Source organism: Spermophilus citellus (assembly GCF_964194105.1).
Source record: "Spermophilus citellus genome assembly, chromosome: 8".
NCBI classification, from domain to species: domain Eukaryota; kingdom Metazoa; phylum Chordata; class Mammalia; order Rodentia; family Sciuridae; genus Spermophilus; species Spermophilus citellus.
In genome coordinates this window covers 111224381-111252180 of record NC_138189.1, presented here as the reverse complement: position 1 = coordinate 111252180, position 27800 = coordinate 111224381, and the positions used below count along the sequence as shown (strand labels likewise).

General features: G+C 34.0%; 1 protein-coding gene across 1 annotated transcript in view; it reads left to right on the top strand.

Moving 5' to 3' along the window:
* Window positions 1-27800, top strand: part of LOC308654372 (PDZ and LIM domain protein 5) — a 49308-nt gene that overhangs the window by 1648 nt on the left and 19860 nt on the right. The window contains exon 2 of the mRNA XM_081303660.1: window positions 20749-20923. Coding sequence (XP_081159786.1) covers window positions 20749-20923 — 175 coding nt within the window. The remainder of the gene's footprint in view (window positions 1-20748; window positions 20924-27800) is intronic.

The following is a 27800-nucleotide window of genomic DNA, read 5'->3' as shown; positions in this document are numbered from 1 at the left end:
AGATAGTTCAGACCTATTGGGGAGAAAATGCTAGCAAAGCTCAGCCACTTTGAGTTATTTCTGTTCACTGAAAGCCTTTGTATGATGATGGAGATTCACTATAATTATTTTGTATGTGCATTCAATGTGAAAAGTAACTTTCAGAAAAATTCCTTTGGTATGTGTGGTATTTGAAACCTACCAGAATAATGTTTTGTAAAACAGCAAGGAAAAGACCATATATCTGAGGTTGAACTGAAGGGAGGGCAGAAAGTTTATGTGTACCAGAGAACAGAAGTATATGTACTGCTTTTGGAATGAATTTATGGCATTTGCTGGTAAATGGATCGAAATGGAGAATACCATGCTAAGTGAAATATGCCAAATTCAAAGGTCAAATGTTTTTTTTTTCCTAATATGCAGAAGCTAGAGTATAATAAAAGAAAGGGAGACAGGAGAATAGGATAACATAAAGATAAAGGAAAGATCAGTAACGTAGGAGTTCAAGAGGCTGAGTGGAGGGATGGATAAGGGAGGAAATGAAGATTAATTTTTAGAAAATTATGTTATATGCATGTATAAATGTATAACAGGTAACCTTGCCTCTATACATAGGTAAAAAGAACCAATCGAATATAAATTAATAGGCCAGTAAAAGGAAGTCTGGTAGAGTAGAGGAAAGCGAACAGGAGAGGGGAAGGAGGACAAGAAGGAAAAGTGAGAGGGAAAATCTGGGGGTATCATGAACTGAAATAGAATTTGGTTCAATTTCATAAAAGAAAGTATATGTACTGCTTTTGAAAGTTCAGGAATTTATGCTCAAAATAACTGCTATGATTCTTTAAAAGAAATCTATTGATATGGAATTCCAGGGGAATACAGTACAACAAAATTACCACAAGAGGGCGACAGAACCCTTTCTTCTCTTAATCTAATTTAATTTTCTTTAATAATCAAAGCAGACAAATCACAGCAACTGCAATCATGACTCATAAGAATAGTATTTGAAACATTTTGCTTTTTTCCAGAAAACCTAAGTGAATTTAATGTGAGCAAAATTATAACAGTATAAAACATTATATATTATATAAGATTATGTAACAATTTTATGAAAAGAAAATGTTTCCCATTGTGAAGTCATAGTTGAATTACATCATAATCTTAGCTCAAGTCAGAAAATATTTCTTGAGCTTCTTCTATTTATCTTGTTCTAGGTGCTGGAAATAGGTTCTTAATAAGTTGTTATATTAATTATTTGTATTATTTTGTAAAATATTTTTAAGGACACAAAATTCCCAGCCTCTCAAGCTCTTTTATTCCACCTACCCAGAAGTATACCATATATTTAAAAATAAACAACACCTCAAAATCTATTCTGACTTAGTCTTTGCTAGTTTCAAGAGCTTCCTAACACAAGTTTAAAGTTCTTTGATTTAGAGGAGGATTGCTGTCTCCTTGTGGGATCTTGTGCACCTCACAGTTCACCTCTGTAAAGGGTGCCAAGCAAAGGCTAAAAAATGAGTGACTGGGCTAGAGCAGGGCCAAATAAAGCAAGAAGGCAAGTAGCAAGTTTCTTTCACATGGAGAATGGTAGACTTCTTTCTTTTGCTAATTTATGGCTGTCCTCTAGTGTCAAGGAGAAAGGGAAAAAAGATTGGATTCTTTTCCCTGCCCCAACCCTGACAGATTACCAAAAACTATTACCACTGAATCATTTTAAGATAATTTCTACAAATTGGGCACACACCTGTAATCCCAGGAACTCAGAAGGCTGAGGCAGGAGGATCATAAATTCAAGGCCAACCTCAACAACTTAGCCAGGTCCCATCTCAAAATAGGAAATAAAAAGGACTGGGTGTGAAACTCAGAATAGAGCATCCTTGGATTCGTTCCCTAGTACCAAAAATAAATAAATAAATAAATTCCTCCAGGTGGATGGGAGAGGGGGGATCAAAAATTACTAAATTATAGTCTGTGATCCACTTGGTTCATTCTAAAATCAGTTTAATGGGTTATTACCAGCATTCGTTTTTATTTTTTATTTTTATTGATACAAATATTTGTACAGCTTTATGGGGTATACTGTGATGATTCAATACATGTATATAATGATGAATCAGGGTAATAAGCACTTCTGTCTCTTCAAACAGTAATTATTTTTAGTGTTGGAAATTTTGTACTCTCCTATGTAGCCAGCATTTTAAAAAAATAAAATAGCATGGAATAGAAAATACCAGAATATTTTAATGTATTATTTTTAACATTCTGAATTTATGAAAATCTGGTTTTAGAGTATTTACATAAACATGTGAATCCACACATGCACACACATACAGGTATGTTTTGGGACAAAAAGTAAAGCATTTTTCTTACTGTTTTACATTTAAAAAATAGTTTAAAGTTACCAGTTTTAAGAAGTATCTTAGTCATACTTTTGTTTGTTGAGTGGTGACTTATATCATTTTGAAAACAATGAGACAAAACAAAAAAGACTTCGTTGAAAGGCTTGATTAAAATTTTAAGACCTAGGGGCTGGGATTGTGGCTCAGCGGTAGAGCGCTCGCCTAGCACAGGTGGGACCCAGCACCACATAAAAATAAAGGCATTGTGTTGTGTCCATCTACACCTAAAAAAATAAATATTAAAAAAAAATTAAGACCTACCAGTGCATTATGAGCCTGTCATAGGTTTCTGTTACATCCACAGAAATTCTGACTTTCAATCTTAGATCATTTCACTTGTGGTGTTACATTGCCTGTGGTAGGCAGAAATCTTTCAAAAACACTGTAATGCTAAACCAGTTGATAACTAGAAACTAGGTGTGTATGGATCAATATTGTAGTTTAGATTGGATGATCTGCTTTTTCTCAGGAGTATAGTTTAACATACACCCCCCCGCACCGACACACACACACAGACACAATCATGCTTACCAGTGACTCACAAAAAGCTAAATGTTTTAGGATGCCAAGTGTTCAAAAATTCATAGTCTTGATGAAAATAGTAAGATACAGGAGAAGTAAGAATCCAAGCCTGAGCTTCATGTCAGCTAGGAAACTCCTACCTCTTTGCTCTGTGTCTTTGGCAACACTACTAATGTGAACAAGATGTAATAGTCCCTTTAGAAACATTGACTTGAAACTAGAAAAATATATCAAAGGTGAGATTTTTCTTGTTACTTTTCAAAATTGAGCATTTGTACTTTTGTAAACATATTTAAATTTATTATATTTGTTTCTATTAAAATTTTATGTAAGAAAGCTTCATGTTGTATATAGTTGTATATATGCTGTACATAGTTATTAAGAGGTTCAATATATTTTCAAAACCTTTGTAAATTTAGTGGTAAAATTTGAAAATATGTCTCTGTGTTTATGTAGGTGAACTAACTTGCTCTGTAATGCTATTCCTAGATTCTATGGATACCAGATTAGGTAAATTTAGATCATTGGATGTAAACATATATATAAAATATTACCAATATAGTCAAATGTTTTTCATAAATCCAGTCTTAGTCACAAAGAGCCACTATGTGTTGGAATACATTAATTTGCTAATTTTAATTTTATCATACACAAAATGAAAATTATTGCTTTGCTAGAAAATAAGCAGTGCCTTGTGAGATCAGCCCCATTGTTCATTGAACCTAGTTTTCTGACTGATGGTGGCTCTAAAGAACAGGAATGTGTGCCCTGTGGGTTAAGAATTTTAAAAGGCTAGAGTTTTTGAGCCTGCAGTTTCTTTATTAAAATAAGGATCTAAGAAAAGTCTCTTATAGCATTGTTGTGAAGACCAATGGTATACCATATCAAAGTGCCTAGGTACCTAGAGAATGCTCGAGAGGTTAAGTGTCTGCCCTGTATTCCTTTCTCCATAGCATTAATAGTTTTCACTGTTAACTATCCAGCAAAACAGTTGTCATGTGTCTTACTGCTTGACAACATTTTAAGTACTTTGCTGCCCAGGCGAACTGTTTGCCTTCATAATAGGGCTCTCTGTCACCTTGCAGCCTTGTGCCAATCTTCTTCAGCCTTATTTTGTAAGATTGTTCCTGTGTTTCCTATAGTCCAGTAATGCTCACTTCAGAGTTCATACCACTGCTTGGTTCCACACCTCTGTGCTTAATGCAAGTGGGTTTTTTGTTTGTTTGTTTGTTTGTTTGTTAATGCTTTTCTTTCCATCCCTGAGAAACTCCTGTTCACCCTTGAAGACCATTTATCACCTTCTTTATGAAGTTTACTTGAACCATTTAAGTTAACCTGTTCTTTCTCTATGCTCCTACAAAATTTTGGTAATGTCTTTATCATAACATTCATCGTGTTTATTTTAATTATTTACATATGTGTCTTTTTCCGCTATTTTTACATCCCATGAAGAACAGGAACCAAGTCTTACTAATTATAGCCCCTGAGCAATACCTGGTACAGTTTTTGTGGGCCTTCAGTAAAAGTCATTGAGAGAATAAGTGGATAAATCAGTTTTTCTTATTTTGAAGATCTTCTTTATTCAATCTGAGGGGTACAGCATTCACTTTCTCTTACTAGACCTGAAATTCCTGTAACAGTCATTGAAGAAAGATGGAAGTACTGTCTGCCAAAGGCAGCTACTAAAAATACTAAATTGCTTGAGGAAGAGACTCTAATCTCATGAAGTATTGAACTCACATAAGAATTAAAGTTTGTGAGTATAAGCTGTATTGTAGTTAGTATTATATTACTTCCATTCAGTAATTTTTCAAAATACTAATAATTCTGAGGTCCTGTAATAGGAAAAAAATTATATTTTTCCCTCAAAGAATATGGAAATTTACTGTACATAGGAACCAAACAATGGAGTGCAGAGAGAGAACCTTAGGGACAAGGCTCACTTGTTTCATCAAGGTGAACAAATTAAGTTTGGATACAAAGCACAAGTAATAACAGAGAAAAAAAAAAGAGTTAAATCAGATTGCAAAACCCAAGACAGAGACCAATGGAAAGAGGAGATCAATGGAAAGAGGAAAAGGAGACTTGGATAAAGTTTAAGGATATAGTCTTGGGGGTAGAATATATATTTGTTTATAGTGAAATCTTATTGTATTCAGGAATGGGATTTCAGTGTTTGTGCCTAAAACAGAATCACACTTAGTCAACCACCTTAAACATTTTTAGCAATACATAATACATATACGACTCTTGAGAGAACTTGGCTTCTTGAAGGAAAAACATGTAGTTCAGAAATTTCTATTGGCAAGAGGGAAAGTTGGATAGGTTATTGTAGGGCCTAGTCAGAAAGAGTTTTGACCATAAGAGAACAGACTTGATGCTGAAAGGAAGTTATTAAAAGATTTGTAAACTAGAGGTAATGGGAAAATCGGATTTGCATTATTAAAAGATCATTATAGTGGTCATGTATTTAAGAGATCATTATGATTTCACTGTAGAAATTAAGATTGGAGTCCTGAATGCCATGCAAGAAGTGGTTGAAGTTATCTAGTACAGAAATGTGATAATGAATATTTCTGGGTAGTAGCAATAGATATGGCCAGAATTCTATGGGGACCATAACTGCTGGGTACTTAGAATATATCCCGACTGGAATGCAATGATTCCTGGTGGATACTTAGCAGCATTTCTTTTAAAACACGGGTATATGATTTTATTCATAGAGGAACCATACTGTCAGCTCCTGTGTCTTGAGGTTTCTCCTGCATGGATTCAGTCAATCTGAGATGGAAAATATTCCAAAAAAATTGCATTTGCACTGAACATATACAGATATTTTTCTTGCTCTTATTCCCTAAATAGTATAGTATAACAACTATTTATATGGCATTTATGTTGTATTAGTTATTTTTAGTAATTTAGAGATGATTTAAAGTACCCAGGAGGATATGCTTAGGTTATATGCTAATACTATTGCCTATTTGAGCATGTGCAGGAATCCTAGAACCAATCCCCCATGTATTTCAAAGGAATATTGTACTTTGTTCTCAGCAATTCAGACCATGACAGAGAAAATTGGTTGAATATATATTTATATTTTTTTATGTAATGTATCACATTGCTACATACAAATCTGGATTGATTGCATCTTGTACTGGAGAAATAAGCGAAAGTTTACTTTTATAATCTATCTACTTTATTTATGCAGCTTTTCTTTGAGTGCGTATTTATTTCCCCTGAATAACATTTTCTTCTTTCTCAATTTCACAATATATGAGATTTGTAATGTTGCTTAATAAATATATTAACACTGCATCTATAATAAATAAGTTATAACTTCTTGACCAAAAATCATTGAATTATGTATTTGCTAACACCCAATTATCATTTTCTATAGAAAACAGTACTGCTTTATTTCATAGAGCCATTTAGAATAAAACACTTTGCTATGTTTTTTCCCCAGTATTTAGTTTTATCTAGTTATGCTGAAAATGTTGTTTGCTGTTTTCATTAGTTCATCTTACAGCATGTAATACCACTGTCATGCTTTTTCTAATTGTATGTACACACAGCTTCCAGTTGAGTCCTGTTTATTCTTTGTCCCCTGAGGTTGGCAAGAAATTAGTGGCCTTTTTTTGTATTTTATTATTAAATGTATCCATAGAGACAGGAATTTTTCCAAGGAAAATTAGTTGATATTATGGTGACATCCCCCAAACGCAGTAGTATTGTTTCTCTTAATACTGAATATTCTTGACCTCTGCTACTCCATATTGAACAAGTATCAGTTTCCCTGCTTTATTATTAAGTGTCATTCCCTTTATATTAATCAGGTGATGTGTATATAAGCTTTTTATTAATGAACTGCTTTTTATGAAACAGGAAGATGTCATAATATGTGGTAAGGGCAAGGACTCAGCTGAAATAAAACTTTTTTTTAAATGTAAGTTGTGTTTCAAAGAAACAATATAAATGATAAAATATTTATATATTCTTTGTTTTCAAGATCTTTGGGGGACAAAGGAAATTTCTTGGTCAAATGAAAAAGGAAAAAAAAGGCATGAAGTCCCATTGCAAAATAAGTACCTAGTTAACTTTAGCTCCTGCGGCACCCTGTCTGGAGGAACATTCACCATCCCCCAATTGGGGGTTTGGAACTCAAATACAGTGTACAGCCCAGAAGGGAACAGACTACCTCATTTAACCATGAAATTCTGGGTATCCTTGACTGGGGTAGTAATAATTTTTTGTGATATTTTGAATTTCAAAAATTATCTTTATTCAGAGTACACATTAAGTAATATCATTACAATTAAAATACACATTATCTTACCAATGAGGAAACAGTTTTAGAGAAGTCAAAGGAATCATGCAGAATCATATAGTGAGATGACCCTAGTAATTTAGACTCGGAATAATGTATTTTCCTGTAATAAAGATAATAACATCAGTGAATATATATTTAAAGAAGACTAGATCTCTTTAGCAGTAGGGATAGAATAGAAAAGATTCCATCCTTGGACAGATAAGATAAACTAGGTACCTGGCAACTGCTAAGATTTGTTTCAGGTAACATGTTCTTTGTATCTAAATTTCATTCTTGAAATTCAGATTGTTTAGCTATAAGATTCTAGTTCATTCTATGCTTAATCATAGCATGTCAATGGTATATGCTACATTTTAGCAATAAAGACAAGCTTATTTACTTCATTATGGACAGAGCTTTGGAGAGATCTGATATATTCTTTGTTTTCTTTTTTCAAGGAAGACTCAGATATATTTGTGAGATTTGATTAGATCAAAACTGAATGATGTGCATCTCAGTTATAAGTGGATAAAATTCTATCTTTTATTTGAAGTCTAAAGGAGATAGGGGTGAGAAAGGAAATTACTGTTTCTACAACCACCCCAAATTTCATTGTAGGCTTCGTGCTACACTAATAAATCGAGATAACTAGATTTTCTTAGCTAAGATGGATAGATTTATTGGTTCCATCTTAAAATTTTTATACGAATAAGTAAAATCATACCAGTTGCATGTATTTCATCTCTTCTAATAATGTTTTATTGCCATCTGCTCCCCTGCATTTTGATATCATTATATAGTCCACTTGCCATGAAGGTCTGAGTGGAGCCATTCATTTTCAAAATTGATGTGTGAAGCATCTAAATATTTTGTATCTTCTTATAAAATGAGTAGATTTTTGTTTAAAATTATTTTGATTCTTAGGAAAAAAGAAATGTAACAACCATTAACCACCTGCTTTCTTTCTTCTAAATGTTCTTTGATTGGGATATATTTTTATGTTGAAATCTTCAAGTACAGTGAAAGCTCTTCTTTCTCCCTGTTTTTCTTTTATCCTGACATTAATGAATTAAATCTTTTATAAAAGAAAATATCTTGATTTGTCTATAAATGCTTTTCATAAAGAATTACTACATCTTATAAATTGCATATGCTTTAAGTCAGGCATTAGGTTAGGATAATATGGTTCTTGCTCACATCTAGCCCACCACTTGTTTTTGTAAATGAAGTTTTATTGAAGCACAGCCATACATATTGTCTGTGGCTACTTTCTTGCTGCAATGGCAGAGTTGAATACTTGCAAAAGAGTTTGAAAGTCTCATAAAGTCATAAATATTTACTCTCTGGCTCTTTACAGAAAGTATATAAACTCTAGGCTTAAACCATATGAATAAGAAAAATTTTGTGCTTGATAATTCTGCACAGGAGGTGAAACTTTACTGGGGGGTGGGCTGTGAACACTCTTTTCAGCACTGATGTTGGGACACAGTGCATATTTGCTTGTCTATCTTACCCTCCCAAAGATAAACCATTTGGAGGCAGATGTCATATCCTTGGATGAATCTTTCATACCAGAAGAATTCCTGGGTCTAAACATTGAATGTCTCTTAAGTACTTTATGAGTGAATGGATGTTTTATTTGTTAACCATGTAAGAGCTTATGTCAAAGCATAATAATAACTGACATTTATGAAATATTTCTTAAAATTCAAGGAGCCATAAGTAAATATTTACATTGCCTTATTTTACTTTCTCACATTTTGAGGTGTTATTATTGCTGTTTTACATACAAGGAAACATAAGACCCAGAATGATGACATTTCTAATGTCACAGCTAGAAAACAATAGAACTGTAAACCCAAGTGTATCTTAACATTATGTTATTAAGTTAGATATATTGCCCTACTCTAGCCTTAAAAGAGCTGACAGTTCATTTTTAAAAAGTGTGAAAATCAAACATACTTTTGAATAGTGATAATGAAATTGATTTTTTTATAACTTCATTTTATTTATTTTTATGTGGTGCTGAGGATCAAACCCAGTGCCTCATACATGTAAGGCAAGTGCTCTGCCACTGAGCCACAATCCTAGCCCTAAAGTTGGTTTTTTTTTAATTTCAGAGATCTAATTACTTTAAATGAGAATTAGATCTTAAGAGAATAGTTATAAAGACATGAGGACATTCCTGATTTTAAAATTTTACGGCCATATGTATTCATCATTAGAGACATTGTGAATCAATATTGTTTGACATGGGAAACCTCCCTAATTTTTTTCCTTCTACTTTAATTATTTTTCCCCTACATGATGCATATTCTATTTGTATGAATGATTTAAGCTATAGATACCACCTTCTTTTTTTATTTTTTTAATGGTCGATGGTCCTTTATTTTATATATATGTGGTGCTGAGAATCGAACCCAGTGCCTCACACATGCTAGGCAAGTGTTCTACCACTGAGCCACAACCCCAGTCCCATGATACCACCTTTTTCTATCTTTGGGTTTAGGCTTCTTTTTCATTTATATGAGATTAAAATTAATAGAAAAATGGCAAAAGCTAAACCCATTTTGGTTTCCTTACTTAGGAAACATGACATGCCAGAACTCTAGATTTATTGTGAGTATGACATAATTTTAATGTATGTTCTTACAAGTTTTTTCATCCAATATGAGCAAAATTCTGCAAATTTAATATTTTAAATTAGTTTTTAGCTTACATGATCTATAAAACTTTGCCAGTGATCCTCTTTAGTATACCTGATGTAATGAATTATGCCTGTTTTTTAAAATATTTTCTTTTGTCCCCCCTTTATTCTTTATGTCTTTTTAATTTTTAATGACACAAACCACATTGGCCTCTCACAATTAAAGTATGGACTTGTCTTCCCATTTTTAAATTACAATTGCAATGATATTGAGAATATTCAGAAAATTCTGCATACATTGGATAGATAGATTTTTTTTACTTTAATTGAATGATGGCAAAACCAGATACTTTAACATCTTGTTTCTTTGTTTGCAAGGTACATGCTGGGTTTCTTTTACTTGTAACTCTGACCAAATGGAAGTCTTCCACATAACGTCAGTCAGTCAGTGTGGGGAAAAAAGACAAGTCTGTGTGTACCCAATTTTTGATTACGTGTGATGTAATAAATTAAAAAGAGAACTAAACCTAATCCAAGTCCCATGTTCACTTTAATTAAGACAGTCTCGATCTAGTTTAATCTGTGTTCTTAAAGTTGAAAGACTGGTTGCTAATGGAAGAAACTAACCTCCTGAAGTTGCGGAAATACTTGATACTTAGCCTTGAGGTGCACCTGTTCCAGTTCTTTATGGCATACATACCAGCATTCTCTACTGCTTAGAAAAATGATAATAGTTTAATCTGTCCAATTTTGCTTTTAATCATTGAGTTTAAAAAAATCCTTGATTCCATTTAATAAAAATTGCATAAACCTCTTCATAATGCTCTCTGATCCTAGATCTTGGCTTAACTTTTTCCATTTCAGTTGGATATGATTTCATGCCCGGATTACAATGAGTAGACTGCTGTTTATTCTTCCAAAGCAAGGAGCTTGACAGACAAAATGCACAGATCCTGTGCTTCTCTTGGCCACCATCTGTCTGGGATGGTTGGGGAAGGGGCAGAGGAGAAAGCACTGTGTACAATAATATGCAAGCTTGCTGCCATCACTGCTGCCCAATTTAGTATGTGTAAAATTTCTGCCATACCTTTGAGGACATATTCTGAGACGCTGAATTATGATACTTTATCTCCCCCAAGAGTGCCAGAACGTCACTTTGATGTAGCCCAGTTATTTATACAAGTATAGCATTAGCCTCCACCACATTTTCAACAGGAACACCCCTTGCAATTCAGCCAGTTGTTTCTCACACCATAAACTCACGGATGACTTCTGCCTTGTGAACATTTGTCTTTTCTTTTTGCAGTGGGGGACATTTGTATTCATAGATACTTTCAATACAAACTTTAACTTCTAACAATGAGACTGAAATATTACAGGATTTTTAAATAAGGAATCAGAAATACTTTATGGTCATCCCTAGATTGATTCCCATAATTTTCTTTGTTGCTTTATCTTAATCCAAATGTAGTGGTTGAAGTATTTACAGCTCTATGGAGTTTGTACAACAAAATGGATTTAGTGGTTCTTTCCTGTTTGTTCATGGCAAAAGTATTAAATCTGCAATTATGTTTCTCTTATAAGATTTTTTAAAATTTAAACATGAAGTCTCAAACATTTTTCAAAACATGGATATTCAGCCTTATAGCCATATGTTTTATTTAAGGAACCTTGTATCCATTAATTATAATGATTAAAAAGCATAGGCAGCTAGGTTTAGGGAAAGAAAGAACTCTGTAGGAAATTAAACTTGTCATTTACAAATACATGAATGGCTTAAAGGTGATAATCTAAGCTGTGAAGGACACCAGGGTAAATCAAAAATAATGCTTTCATACATTATTCCTAAATTTATTCTTGTAGGCTCAGTAGGGAATTTAAAATAGCAAAAATTAATCATTTCAGTTATCACTAGCCTCTCCTCTGAACTGGCCTGGAAGTTAGTATTTCCAGGTTTAGATCAAATTGAGGAGATCTGCCTTCATATAATGTATCAAGGCAGTCACTGGCAAAGCCGTACCTTGGCAAGAATTGATACATGATAAATGCTTGATGAATGAATGCAATAGGGACGTAGCCTTTGGAGTCAAACAGACATGGTTCTGGGTTCAAGAGCCCGCATTCTCCCTTCATTGGCTTCCATGACATAATCTGCTGGTGTTTATCCTACCTATGTCCATCCCTAAAGTGTTTATTATTTGCTTTCTACCTAAGGAGCTTTTCTTCCTTCATGATGCACTTTTCCTAAACTACCTCACTCCCATGACTCAAATGTCATCAATATGCTGGTGACCCCTGTTCAGTTTTTCTAGTTTTGATATTTCTAATGAGTTCACATATTCAACAAACTCTCTGGGCTAAAATGAACCACAGGTGCCTCCAACTAAAAACAAAGGCAGGGGGTGCACCCTTTGAGGGAAAAGACCAATCTTGCTCTTATCCTCTACTGTGCATTCATTCACATGTCGCAGAGTGCCTGCCACTGTATAGGATTTCAATATGTAGTAGTTAAATGACTAAATATCTATACTAGTAAACAGTAATATACTGATTCCTTGCACGTATACAATACATTAGTTAGCTTTCTGTTAGTATAACAGAAAACCTGGGATAATCCACTTAAAGAGTAAAGGTTTATTCTGGCTCACAGTTTTGGAAGTTTCAGTCCATGGTCAATTGGCTCCTACTACATTTAGCCTGTGGCATCATTGCAGGAGGGCACAGTGAGGGAACCCAATCACCGCATGGCCAAGAATGAAAGAGAAGAAGAGACTGGGATCCACCAGTCCCTTCGAGGCATGCCCCAATGATGTCCCACTAGGTCCCACCTCTTAAAGGTCCTACCACCTTCCACTAGCACCATGGTCTGGAGACACCAAGCTGTTAACATATGTGCCTTTGAGGGGCATTTGAGGTCCAAACTAGAGCATCTTCTATAACATAATTGATCTGTAACCTTCTTTAAACTCCATGGGGGCAGAAATTATGTCTGTCTTGTTCACAGTGGTAAAACCCAGCACATTGCTTGATTCATAGTAGTTGTTCAGAAAACATTTATTTTATTTCATTATTCGGCACATCCTTGGGCAAGTCATTTATCCTTTCTGAGCTTTATATTCTTGAGCTATAAAATAGTAATAATGGCAATTTATGGTGTCATTGTAAAAATGAAACAGTGTAGTTATCCTCTATTTCTTTTAACTCTAACATTAAAAAGTTCAAATATATATAAATGTGTATATATACATATATGTATATACATATATGTGTATATTAATAAAGACTTGGCTTCTTCTGCATATATGTTACAAAGGATGTAGTGATCGAGGGAATTATAGATTAGAAGGAATTTAAGAGACAAGTATAATATATGGACTTTATTTGGATCCTGTTTAATACTGCAGTGGGAGATATATGGTAGCTGTACATTTTCTAGTACACTGAACCTGTGAATATGTTGTGTTATGTGGCAGAGGAGAATTGAGGATGCAAATGGAGTTAAAATTGCTCATCAGTTGACCTTAAGATGGGGAAATTATCTTAGTGGAACTCAGTGTATATCATAAGGGTCTTCAGAAGTGGAACAGGGAAGAATGAAGAGAGGATCAGAGTGACACAATGTGAAAAGGGCTTTATCTTGTATTGCTGTCTTTGAAGATGGTGGACCTGGCCATAAACCAGAGACTTTGGGCAGTCTATAGAAACTAGGGAATAAATTTCCCTAAATCCTTCAGCAGAAAGAAACATCCTGCCAATACCTTGATTTTGATCCAGCCATATCTGTATAGGAAAACTATAAGAAAATAAGATTATGATTTTTTTAATATTATTTTTTAGTTGTGGTTGGACACAATACCTTTATTTTACTTATTTTTATGTGGTGCTGAGGATCAAACCCAGGGCCTCTTGTGTGCTAGGCAAGTGTTGTACTGCTGAGCCACAACCCCAGCCCTGACTGTGTTGTTTTTAAGGCAAGATGTTTTGGTAATTTATTATAGTAGCAATAGGAAACTAATACAGTATATAATAAGAAAAAATTAATTAGATTGTTTGATGATATTAAGGAATAATTTTAATTGTGATAAAAACATTATAATGTTTTTAGAAGAATATTTTAGGTATACTGCAATATTATGGATTAAATGCTGTATCTCGAATTTACTTAAAAATAATCTAAAAGATGACAGAGAAATAAGTAAGAAATCAAACATGATCAGTTATAAAGGCATAATGGTCAAAGCTTGATTCTTTGCCTTTGTGAAATTTTACTGGTTTTCAAAATAATGAATTGGTTCCTTACCATCCTATACAGATTATAAATGTGGGTTTTTTAAAACTCTAGAATCATTGTGGACTTAGAATTTGAACATACTAGATTATTTCAGTCCCTTGTAATTATTAATAATGCTCAAACTACCCTATCTGCTTCTTCCAATCCTTTTGATACAACCCCGGTAGTGTTGCCTGCTTTCTAATTTGAAACGATATTCTATACTATCACTGTTCATTTTTTGGCCCATCCTAGAATCATCAATTTCTCTAGAATCTTGTTCCCTTTAATATAGAAAGAATAATTTTAGCATTGGAGTCCTTCTTCTGTAAGCAAACATTTATTGGGCAATAAGCCAGGGACTATTCTAGGTGCTAGGGAGAGAGCAATGAACAAAGTAGACAGCATGCATGGCCTCAAGGTATGGAGAGACAGCTGATTAACAATTTTAAAAAGTGTATGATACATCAGATGGTGATGGGTGCAATGGCAAAAGATAAACCAGTTAAGGAATACAGGGAGTGCTGGCTTGGCAGGGGGTATTGCGGTTTTGCCTAGGGCAGTCAAAAAAGCAACAATGACAATATGGGGAAGAGGGAATAGAAGGCACAGGGGCTCTGAATTAAAAGCATGCTGATAATTTTAGAGGACTAATAAGGCAAACATGTTTGTTATATAGTGGACAAGGGATAGAGTGGCAAGAGAGCATAGTCAAAGAAGGGGCAGGGATCAACCCTATGAGATCTTTGAGTTTAGTGGTATGTTCAAAGGGAGTTATTGGAAGGTTGGAGTAGAGGAATAGAATGGTCTGACTTCATTTTTGCTGGCTTCTGTGCTAGTGGCAAGGGTAGAAGCAAGGAGAGCTGTAGGCGGACTCTGTGGTAGCCCAAACAAGAGATGTTGATGACCTAGACCAGGATGTACTGTGGAGAACTGAGGATGCAAATGGAGTTAAAATTGCTCATCAGTTGACCTTATCAGGTTATGTTTTTTGTACTGTCATGTTATCAGATTATGTTTTTTGTATTGTCATGGGCAATTCATCTTTGTACACCCAGATTTCCCTCCTCCTAAGTGATATGTTTAGCAATACAAAAACATTGCATCCAGTAAGAGTAAGCTGCCTTAGATGACATTGATAACATCTGTTATCACTAATGTTTGCTCTTTGTGATTTTATTCCCCAATTGATTTATATTATGTGTCCAAGTAAAGTCTGACATAATATAGTATTTTCTCACCTAGTATATGTCAGTAATAAGAATTTTTTAACTGTTAATTGAATAATTTTATTTGAACCAAAGAATCAACTAATTCGTGTCATGCCTATTCAGGTATAGTTTGGCCAGGTGCTTAATATATGCATTGTAATCTTCACTGCTATTTTAAATGCATTGGTTTAGAATTAACTGTCATTTAGGAACAGGAATCAAGAGCACAAATATTAAATAAACCATCTTATTCTTAATATAGTTAGAATACATCCAGAAAAGTCACACCTTGTACTACCAAGAATTCTATTTCTCACAGAAAACTTTTTTATAACGTATATAGCAAGTACCTTTTAATGTATATGGCCTATTTGTGCAGCAATTATTTGAATATACTTGATAATCACCTGATTAGGAACTTGAAGTGATTAGAAAAGAAAACTAGCCCTCGGACCATTTAAAACTTGTGTTGAATATTTCACTAAATAATACAAACCTGAATCATCTAGCACATGCAGTAGCACAGGCCTGTAATCCCAGAGATATGGGGGCCAAGGCGGGTGGATCACAAGTTCAAGTCATCCTCACCAATTTAGCAAAACCCTGCCTCAAAAAATAACAGGACTGAGAATGTAGCTCAGAAGCTGGGTTCAATTTCCAGTACCAAATGATTAAATTAAATTAAAAACCTGAATTATCTGCTCAGGAAAAAAATGCAGTTAAGATCTTTCTAGATTGAAGAATTTTCACTTTATCTTGCCAAATGAAATACCATAAAGACTTGGTGAGTAACAGCAAATAAGTGTTCTATCAAATTAGTTAATATTACATGGTTCAATTTTTTTAATTCTTTATCTCCAATGAATAGTCTATAGTCCAAAGAGATGGTTTTTCTTTGTAGTAAATTAAACTTATATGTAGTAAGCCAGGGATTTGTTGGCTTTTTAAAAATTCTGATGTATCAACATGACAAATATTTTTAAAACTAGCAACTCAACATGTTATGCACTGAGTATATTTTACTTGGTTAACTTGACAGATTTCTTTAATAAGTACTGTGAAAGCATTCTAATACACTGCTAGGTTTCTCCCTCAGTTACTTTGTGTTGAATTCATTTAATGATAATCTTTGTAACCTTAGGTTTGATTATCATAGGGTCAAAAAACAAAAGAAAAAATAAGATGAGAATATATGCCATTCATAACCTTTAGAAGACTCATAAATAACAATTTTTTAAATTAATGAGTGAGATTGTCACCAGTACTGTTGACTTGAAGGGTAGCTAGTGGGTTTGAATTTCTATGAGTTTTGTGGAACTGGAATATATTTGATACAAATGAAAAGAAATTAATTTCCAAACAGGGTCCCAGTAGAGTAGGATTTGCCCAAAAAGAAGCTGAATTTAATGAAAGTTGCTCAAGATTAAGGTTGAAAAGGAAATCTGGAGTCAAGTCATTTCCTCTCAGTATTCTCATTTTGACACTTTACTGACTCATTATTCACTTTGAGTAAGTCACTAGACTTTTTGTGACTTAGATTCCTACATTATGATGTGGGGTTGATTCAGCGCTCCTATTTAATGATCTTAATAGAACTTCAGAGAAAAAAATCTTCTTATTACAAATAAGTAGATAGTCATCTTCAAACTATCTCTAAAGAGATCAATTTTTTCTGCATACAAGTAGAAGATTTTTATAATGGGTTTCATACATGAAGCATTTTGGTCACTGTGCTGTGGAAAAATGGTTTTCTGTGTGTAGGAATGCAGTTGTCTACGAAATAATAATGGAAGCAGGGCTCCTTTTGTGTTTCCCTTCTCCTGAGACCTCACCTTCTTATGCCTCCCTCTCCTGTGAGTAGAGGCCAGGGAGTTGGCACTTGACAGCTCAGAGGTTGCCCATTCCTGTGCTGGAGTAGTGAGAAATTCAGTCTGAAGAAATGAAACATCATTTATTCATATGGGAAATAACTGTCCTTTGGAAATGTTCAGGACTCAGTAATTAACAGGGCTTGTATGACTTTGTATGCGAGCCAATGAGCTAGCAATGCAGCAACAAACGGAGGTGTGAGAATTTCTCTTATATCCAAAGTAGTTAAAATGAGGCAGTAACAGAAGCAAGGCTTTTCTCCCCCGCCCCTCCCAAAAAAAAAAAAGGAATGCAGTAGAACCAAGAGCCTTCTCATGTTTTTAAGATATAGTCGCATGTTTCATGTGTAAGAATGAATGCTCATGTTAAATGAGTTTGTCCCTCATATACCTTCTGCTTGAGACATGGGCCAGATGGATATGTCCCATTTTTACAATGACTGATGGAGAATTACTACACTCTTTTATTGCTAAAAATGTCTCAGTGTCTCAGCACTTTAGGGCTTATGCATAGATAATGTGATAATACAAAGGCACATGGTAGATGAAAGCGTTTGACTTGTCTTTGAGGTCTGATTTTCAGATTTTCCAGTCAGTAACTTTCTCATTATCACAAATCCTGAAAATCCTGGACCTAATCCACATTTTTAAAATACCTGTTTGTATAGTTTAAAGGCAAAAAACAAAAAGTGATTTGGAACCTTCTTTTCCATTTAATCGATTAAATATTAATTTTTCACCTTCTATTTACAAGGCAATCTTGTGGTAATAGAAAAGAATATGCAGTTTATGCCTATTTCTAAGAGTTAATAATCGACTGAGGAAGGGAAAGTATTAATAGGATATTAATAAATACCAAATAAATTATACAGGAAGGACTCTTCTAGCCATGATGCTCAGAGGAAACTTTAGAGAAGACAATGGTACTCATATGAACCTTGCAGAATGGAAAAAACTTAAGTAGCAGTGGAGAAAAGGGCATTTCATTGACTGGGGGATCATAGAGGCAGGGTCTGGTATGGCATACTCAAGGGACAGTGAGTAAAATATAGCATAGTGTTTAAGAATACAGACTAAGAAGCCAGATTGCTCAGTAACAAGATTGTCTTTTCTTGCTATGTGACTTTGGGCAGATTTCTTATCCTCTCTTTACTCAGATTCCTTATAAACTAAAAAAGTGGCACTAATCATACTGAGATTACAGGACTTTTGGAAAAAAAACGTGAGAATAGTACCTTTAAATAGTATTTGCACAAGTTTAGCATTAAACAAATGTAACTTAGTATGATGGTGATGGAAATGATAATCTAGGGAAGAATAAAAAACAGTTATTAGTAAGATTGGAGTAGGCTCGGTGAGTGATGGACTGCATACAGTTTGCAGGGAGGAGTCACAGTTTTATGAGCAAGACAATATGATCAGAGTAGTGTTTTTGAAAAAAAATGTAGCATAACAGGTTGAAGAAGAGACTGGCAGCAGATATAATGATTAGAAGACCTGTAATAATCCTGACTTGAGGAATTCAAGACCAGAACTCAAATGATAGAACATGGGTTTGAATTAGAAATGAGGGACCAGCTTGAGAACATGTTCTTTGAAACAGTTGCTAGGGCCTAGGGATGAAGCATCAGGGAAACTGGAAGCAGAGTCCTGTGCCTGCTTATGTGGTAGTATATGCAGGAAGAGGAAATCCATTTACTGTCTTAAATTTAAAGACAATAACTGGGTTTGGCATTGAAAATATAAGCCTAGATTAGAAACTAAAGAGCCAGAGATGGGAGTTGCATTGTGAGAGTAAATGAGAAGGAGGAAGCTGTACTAAGTGAATATTGCAGTAATTCTCTTTTCCAGTTCTGTGAGAGAAAGTGAGAGCCTAAGATAATGGAAACATGTTCCTGGTCTAGCAGACTTCACTATAATTTATTTGGTATTTATTAATATCCTATTAATACTTTTCCTTCCTCAGTCGAGGTCCCTGTCCTATAAAGTGTCATTTTACAGATGGAGTCTCAGGCCTAGCACCAAAGATGTGCTAAATGTTTACAAATGCTGGGCTTCTGCATCTGTAATTGCACATCATAGTGAAACAGGCTTTATTCTTTTGAGAGAGGGGTGTCCATACAATTATTTTAATTAATCTTACCCCATTCCAACCACACTTTAATATAGATACTGTCGACTTGTGTTGGTATATATGTAAATATGTCCATCTATAAACACACATTCTGTTGTTCATTTAAAATGATTTTCATGTATTTTGTTGTTATTTAATATGATTTAGTATGTATCTTTTCTCTTCCATCATATTTTAGTGGCCTGTGGGTAAGAGGAAGGCCTTCTGCCGTTTCACTCACTTCCAGTTTTCACATTTGTTCACTTATGTGTCAATCCCGGTTCATTCATTCATTTATTCATTTCAAACACTCTTGCAACTGCAAGAGTGATAAATAAGACAGTTCTTGGGAGCAAATTATCTAATTGGAGAAAAAGAGACACACACATATGCAGTAGAGGCAATAATAAAGACATTTACAGAAAATTATGGGAACCTCAAAGAGAAACATTGGATCTAGAATGTGTAGAAAGGGCCATGTGCAGAGGTGGTTCAGGGAGGGTTTCTCAGAAGCTGACTTCTGGGCTCAATCTTAAATAGTAAGCAGTGGTTACTTTGCAAATAGGAAGGAGGGTAGAAAAATGACATTACTAAGAGCAAACCTAGTCTGTGTGTAGATAGCCCCATTCACAAGAAAAAGTGAGGCAGTTTGGTGTTGAAGCATTAAGTGAGAGGCAGCATAGGGGAATGATGAGGTTGTGGAGCAGGAGGGATTTGCATAGGGTGCTTAGAGGCCTGAACTCACTGGCCATGAACAAGAGATCTTGAAAGGCTCTGCACAGGGTTGTGGTTGATTAAGATTTCAGTCTTAAGTGGCAGTTAGAAGGGTGAATTTTGGCAGATAATACAGAAGATACTGAGAACCTGAACCAGGACACTGTTGCAGAAATGGAGAAAAGGGAGCAAAATCAAGAATTGTGTGTAGTATACAATCAATCAGCAGGACCTGTTTTCACCAAACATGGGGAGGGGAAGGAACAAAGATGATTCTAGGTAGCTACCTTACATGCTTGGGTAACTGGTTGCATAATCTACTTAGCACAAATTGCAAGAGGGAATATAGTTTGTTTTTATCTTCAATACATTGAGGTTTTTAATGTGCCAATGATACATTTGGAATGAAGTCTAGTTAGTGGTTAGTAGAAATTTCTAGATAACTAGAAATATATCACCTTTGTTATTGACCTAGCCATAGCTCCTCTTGGAAGCAGAGTAAGCATCCAGTGCATACATTTGTCATAACTCTTCTACTGTGTTATAATCATTTTCTTCTTTTATACTTGTCTGTATAACCAAAGCCCAGTATTTGGGTCATAACTTTACCACAAATATAAGACTGAGTAAAAGATAATTTTAAAGATTATTTGCTTCTTAGGAGAAGTTTTTATTTGACTAATTCTCATCTGATTTATCTGTGTTTTAACTCCCAGCACCTTCCATTGGAAGAATCTCAAACAGTGGTACTCCCTCAGGAGCAGGGGCACCAGCCAACTCCACTGTGGGGCAGCCCCAGCCAAGTGACCAGGATACTTTAGTGCAGAGAGCTGAGCACATTCCTGCTGGGAAAAGAACTCCAATGTGTGCCCACTGTAATCAGGTCATCAGGTTGGTTATTTATTTTTGAAATTTTCTCCAAAGTCCTTGATAACAATGTTGTTGTTGTTTTAAAATATTCTATAATATTTGCAATTTTATTAGTAAAAATATTCTTGCCATAATTCTGTATAATAGTGTTGAAATAAATAAATGTAAATATATATTTTAATTAAACCTATTTTAATGAGAAGTAATTCTGGGCCTGGTAAAAATAAAACTAAAAATACCAATTATTTCAGTTATAATTCCTATCAGAACTAAGGAAAGATAGTGATTAATTTTGCCCTTCAGAGAATAATAAAATTTTAAGACTTAAAGGTACCCTGAAGATCATTTATCTCAACTTTGTATTTTACAGATTATAAAAGTGAGAACTTTCATTTAGATGAAAAATAAGTAGCAGTATAAAGAACTTTAAGCCCTGGAGAAAAGATTGGATTTTCAAATAACTAAGCATTGAAAGATATAATTACCTTCAGATTTGTTCATAAATGCCCTAAATGTTAGGTTAGGTCATAACCTGCTTCTTTAAAATATTTTTTGCTCAAACCTATTTTACTGTTTCTTAAACTGCCAAGAAGGGAAAAATGTACAGATATCTTAAGTGAGTGTACTATTCTGGAACTTTTAAAATCTCTTAGCATTTTTAATAGGTGGCTTTTAAAATTTTATGAGGTGTAGATCTAAGGGCCAATTTGCAAATATCTCATCTAAAGGACCTTGTTTCCTCTTTGTGAGTTGCCTTGTTGACAATAACAAATAATTGTTTGAAATTATTGCTCATTCTCTTTTCTTTTCTAAATCATTCTGTTTTGAAACTGTTGAAATAACAGCTTCCCTGAATGAAGTTAAGACTTTCTTAAAACATAATCCCCTCCTCTAGTACATAAAAATTACTTGGCATAATATTAAAATGGAACCCAAGCCTCAGTACTTAAATAATTCTTTTCCTTAACCAACTATTAATTAAACAATGTTACAAGAATATAACATACTACAAAATTAAAAATAAAATAGCATTTTTTAAGTAGCCAGTGTTGGTAGTGATGTTTTAAAAATATAGAAAAGCAGACACCAAAAATCAAATTCACATATAATCCTGTCTCCCAAGATAACCATTATCAATATTTTAGTACAGACTTTTAAAACATAGTCAGATATCACTTTACAGAAATAGGATCATAATATGGTATTTTGTAAATTGTTACTTTTCACTTAAGTTGTATTATTCAGAGTTAATTCTGCTTCATAAGAATTAACCAGTTAGTAGTGATAGTAGTGATAGTGGTTATGAGGAGAAGGGACAAATCAGTACTAAGTTTCCAAAGTCTAGCACAGTGTCCACATACAGAAAACACTCAGTGGCTTAACTGCACAGACTAGATAGGACTCTAGGCCAATTCCTACTTCAGTGAATTTGGTTAGAGTGTCAGTTTGGTTACTCGTTTTCTTAAAAAGTCTTCAATAGAGTTCTTGTCTTACAGGAAAAAAATAATATAAAATCTAATATGGCGCTGCTCTATCCCAATAAAAGAAACAATGTAATGTTTTTAAGTATTACCATTTGTTGTATATTTGGTTTAGTATTAACAAAATATAAAGGTAAATGCTGACTTATACCTGGACTGGTGTTTAGAGATACTACATTTTTTTTAATTAGTTGCTCAAGACAATACAATGATCTTGACAGATCATATATTTGATTCAAATGGGGTATGAATTCTTTTTTTTCTTAAAGCCTCTATGGAAACAGAAATCACTGCTGTTATTTATGTGCTATTGTAAACAAGTACTAGATGAGATAACAAAATGTTAAACGATATCAGTTGCTGATTCATGTTGTCTGATTATTAAATTCTGTAACATTCTACAATCCCTACTACTAGTACTTTTGAAAACTTACTTAATAGGGAGAAAGTGTGAAGATAAAAGTAGAAATTGCATTTATCACCCCTACCTGCCTTTTTTTCAAATGGAGTGCCAGGCCAGGTTGCAGTTTTAATGCAGACATTCTATCATATGAACTAAATATATGGCCATCGCTTATTGCTCCTTCATCTACTGAATTTTATATTCTGTATTGTCCAGCACTTGTTATCACTTAAACATTAAAGCTTCATTTACTGAGGAAGTTAATAGGATTGGGGATTAGTTCATGTCAAGATCATGTAACAATAATTAACATAACACATTTGCCTGGTGCTCAAGTGCTAAAGCAGCTTGAATAGACTGTGGTCAGTTCAGAGACCTGGTCAAACCATAATTCTGGTTCCCAGCTTCAGTGTCAATATTACTTACCAAAGCAAAGAGGCATTAGATCAAGTGACATTCTCTTAGACACCTGTTTTTAAAATGAGCTGAAGTTGCAAGTTTAATATTTCAACACAGAATATTATACCCTAGCAAAATCACTGAGAAGCAAACGGTTTTAGAATTTGTATTGTTAGTTTTCCACCATATAATTTATATTTGTTTATAATCCATATTGTTTTGTTTTATATTTACTTTTTTAATATTTCTAATTTTCAAAAACGTTTTTTATATAAAGGCAAACTAAGAAAAATTTTTTGTTTCATTACATTTGTTTTTTTTTTTGTTTGTTTGTTTGTTTGTTTTGTTTTTTAAGATAGTTGATAGTTCTGGGGAGATGCTAAAAACCAGAATGTTAATACTGAACCAGTTATCTTTGTAGAACATATTCAGTTTAAAATTCCTTAGATAATCTTATTTGGATCTAATGTTTAAATGTTTTTGACTTAATTGAATTTTGAAAAGTTTATGGATGTTTTACTTAAGCTATATTATGGAGACATTATCTTGACTAGTTGCAAATGGATAGGGAGTTTTATTTTAGAAACTTTTACTGAAGCTTTAAGTTTGCTGTGGAACATTTCCAATCCAATTACGATAGAAGTCCCATTTCTTCAATTCTTATGCTTGTGAATAGATTGACTGTTAGAGGGCTGGTGTAATTGGGAGCATAGGAAATCAGACTAATATATACAAAACCAGGTTTTAGTTTTCCCTGTGGAATGGGCTTATGAACATTCTAGCTTATTTCTTGAGTGTTCTAGTGGCATTAAATCTGTTGGCCATTTTGTATTACATGGAGTTAACTGAAACATTTATGTTTAGCTTCTTAGCATCTTTGTGAAAGAAGTGAAGAATTTATAGTGCTTGAATTTCTTCCTTGATATGGAATGCTTTAAGAAATACCCATATTGCTATGGCTCTTGTCTTTGTCTGCAGTGCAGCCCCGGAACAATCAAATTCAGGCAACCTGTTCTTTATCCCAAGGAGAGAAAGAATTTTAACATTGATGGATTTTTTTTTGGGGGGGGGGGGGCTCAGTGATGTTCAAACTTTTCTCATAGGAGAACCATTTCAGGTTATCCCAAAGAGAAGCAAGCAGAGCCCTTTGCCCATTTCATCATCCTTTTCAACCTCTAAGCACACCCTTATTTATGTCTCTTAATTATTGTCCCTTCTGGTTAAGGTTTTATTTAAAAATGTTTCTTGGCTTAACATGTTAGCCCCTGAATTTAAAGAAATAACTGAAGACACTAAGATTTCTGAGCAAGACATATACCAAGACTTTACTATTTACTATAATGAAACATTGGAAGGAACATATATATTTTACATCTCTGATAAAATATTTTGCTATCAATAAGATCACTGTATTCTTAGAATATTCCAAATGTTGTGTTAAGAATTTTATTAAATTTTCATATCAATATAGTGAAACAGTTGCTATTTTTATCCCATTTCACAGATGAAAAATTTAAGGCGTGGAGAAGTTACATTTTTGCCCACAGTTGGACAGAGAGTAACTGGTAGTACTTGAATTTAAGTGTTGATCTCACTTTCGTTTTTCATGTTTTAAACTACCACAACATAAAAAAAAAATATAATATTATATTAAGATGGTAAAATATAAGAATTTTTTTTTAATTTTTAAGATATTTTTAAATAATATAAGAATTTTTTAAAAAATCTTTTTTAGTTGTCAGTGGACCTTTTTAAAAATATATTTATATGTGGGGCTGGGATTGTGGCTCAGCGGTAGAGCGCTCGCCTAGCACACCACATAAAAAAATAAATGCATTGTGTTGTGTCCATCTACACCTAAAAAACAAACAAATAAATAAATAAATAAAATATTTATATGTGGTGCTGAGAATTGAACCCAGTGCCTCACATAAAAGTGCTCTACCACTGAGCCATAATCCCAGCCCATGATGCTAAAATATAGACTGTTAAAGTGTGATTCCAACCTTGTATAAAGAAAATACATACCAAGATACATATTTAAGCATGATAATAAAAACAGCTACTCTTCATTGAATATGATTGGTGTCATGACAAGAATTTTTTTTTCTTTTTTTGGTACTGGGGATTGAACTCAGGGACACTTGACCACTGAGCCCCAACTTCAGCCCTATTTTATATTTTATTTAGAGACACGGTCTCAGTGAGTTGCTTACAGCTTTGCTTTTGCTGAGGCTGGCTTTGAACTCATGATCCTTCTGCCTCAGTCTCCCGAGCCACTGGGATTACAGGCCTGTGTCACTAGGCTCAGCTCATGACAAGAATTTGATCACTGTTACCTACTGGATCTTCAAATAATTCTATGAGGTTTATATTATTCTCATAAGTACTTTGTAGATGGAAAAACTGAGGTTTAGTTTGATTTGGTCATAGTCACAAAGGTGATTAGTGATGCAGCCAGGACTAACACCATCTCTTTAATCATATAATACATTAATTAATTCATCCAACATTTAGTGTCCTACTAGTTGTAGACATTGTTTTATCCCTTTATAATATAATGTAAACAACACACATAGTCCTACTATAGAAAAAAAACAAAAGGAATTATGCCTAAAAGTTATCCCTGTTTGACTTGATGTGATTTGTTTCCTTCTACATGGCATTTTGAACTTTCTAAGTTATTGCACAAGTGTATGTATGTGTTTGTGCTATGAATATATATGTGTATGTATGTGTGTGTATATATATATATATATATACACACAGATACAATCATATATATTACTGTATTAAATCAGGAAAAATAGCATAAGCTGGACTGCCATTTCATAGGAGTGTGGCAGGGTGCTTTATTCATAATGTTGAAATGTACAAATAAGAAAAAAATACATAGTAAATAGGTTGAACAGTTAAATAGTGTTACCTCCCCTTTAAAATGACTTTGTGTCACCTATACACATTCTTAAACTCATAGTAGTGACCCAAGGCTACTCTTCAGTTTCTCAGTAACCCAGGATTATGGTCATTCTACAAGTAGCGCTCACCTTAGATACCACTGAAAGATAAGTGGAAGATTCAGAGGACATTTAGTCTTTGGAGAGACAAAATTAGACTAGAGTGGGCCTTCATCCAGTATGACTGGTGTCATTATAAACAGATGAAGACACTGAAACACTGAGGGAAGATCATGTGAACACAGAGAAGACAGCCACTTACCTGTACAGTCAAGGAGAGAAGTCTTAGAAGGAACTAACACTGCCAACCTCTTGATTTTGGATTTCTAGCCTACATTGCCATAAGAAAATAAACTCTTGTTGTTTAAGCCACCTGGTCTGTTAAGGCAGCCCTAGCAAATTAATAGTTACACTCTAGTAAACAAAAAAGCAAATAAACAACTAAATTAACATGGAAGTCTCATGGAGCTACATCTAAGATTATACTGGTACAAAGCAAAGCAAGGATTATCTAACTTCAACAAATCAGTTAATATGAAAGGAACAGCAAGTAATAAGATTCAGTAGTCTACTTATTAATACTTTTAAACAAAAAAAAATTTCCATTGTAAACTTTTGTTCAAATTGCCATATTAGTACTACCGTATATACAGATTAAAAGGTATTCTCTGTCCTCATATATTTTATCATCTGAGAGAGTAGCTAAGACCCTGGCCCAAATGACCATAATGTAAACTTAATACTCTTATTAGAGTAATGTAAGTTATATACACAGATATCCATTTACCCTTATATCTATAATAAGGAGTTCTGAATCATGATATCTAGGGATAGCTATGAGATTTTTAACTGTTACAGTTGTAAAGTTGAAAAATTAATCTTAATTCAAGAAGAACATTTATGGGAAACCACGTTGGTGATTTCTGTATGTGCCTATATGATTCCTTAATTTCATGGTCTCTCAATCCCTGATGTCCTCTACTCTAGTGATCTCTTTAGGCAATGTCAGCCACCACTCTTATCCTAGATTTTATCTTTACCAGTAATTATAGTTCCTCCCTAATGTCATTTCCACGCATCCTACTGGTTATAAATATTTCCACCCCAACTCCAAAGTTCCTTTGAGCCACTGCTTATAAATGTTTCTTCCCCAATTCCAGAGATTCTCTGACATTCGTTTCCCCCTTCCCACCTAGAAACACTAATCTATAGTTCCTAATTTCATACTTCCCTTTTTACCAAGTCAATTCCATAGTCAATTGCCATAAATTCTCAGTTCCTTTGTCCACTTTTACTTTGTCATTCACTTAACTGAACTACTAGCCTGAATAAAATCAGCTCTTGATCCACAGTGCCTACAGCTGAACTGGTATGTCTGGAAGGAAACCCATAACCACACAAACCAGTCTCACTTCTTGACTAATAACCTCAGGTGTACTATTAATAGTAACAAAAGTCTACTGTATTTCTCTAGTATGTTTACTTCCTTCTCTCCCCCAAAGCCATTTTACATTTTCTACTTTTTCTTTTAAAACCTTTACTGCCTCCTTTCCCATTCTATCAGCTAATAACCTTGATTCTTCTTTCATTGTACTCTTTCATGTAGAAAAGGAAACAGAAAAAAGACAGATTAGGGAAAACAAATAACAAAATTACAC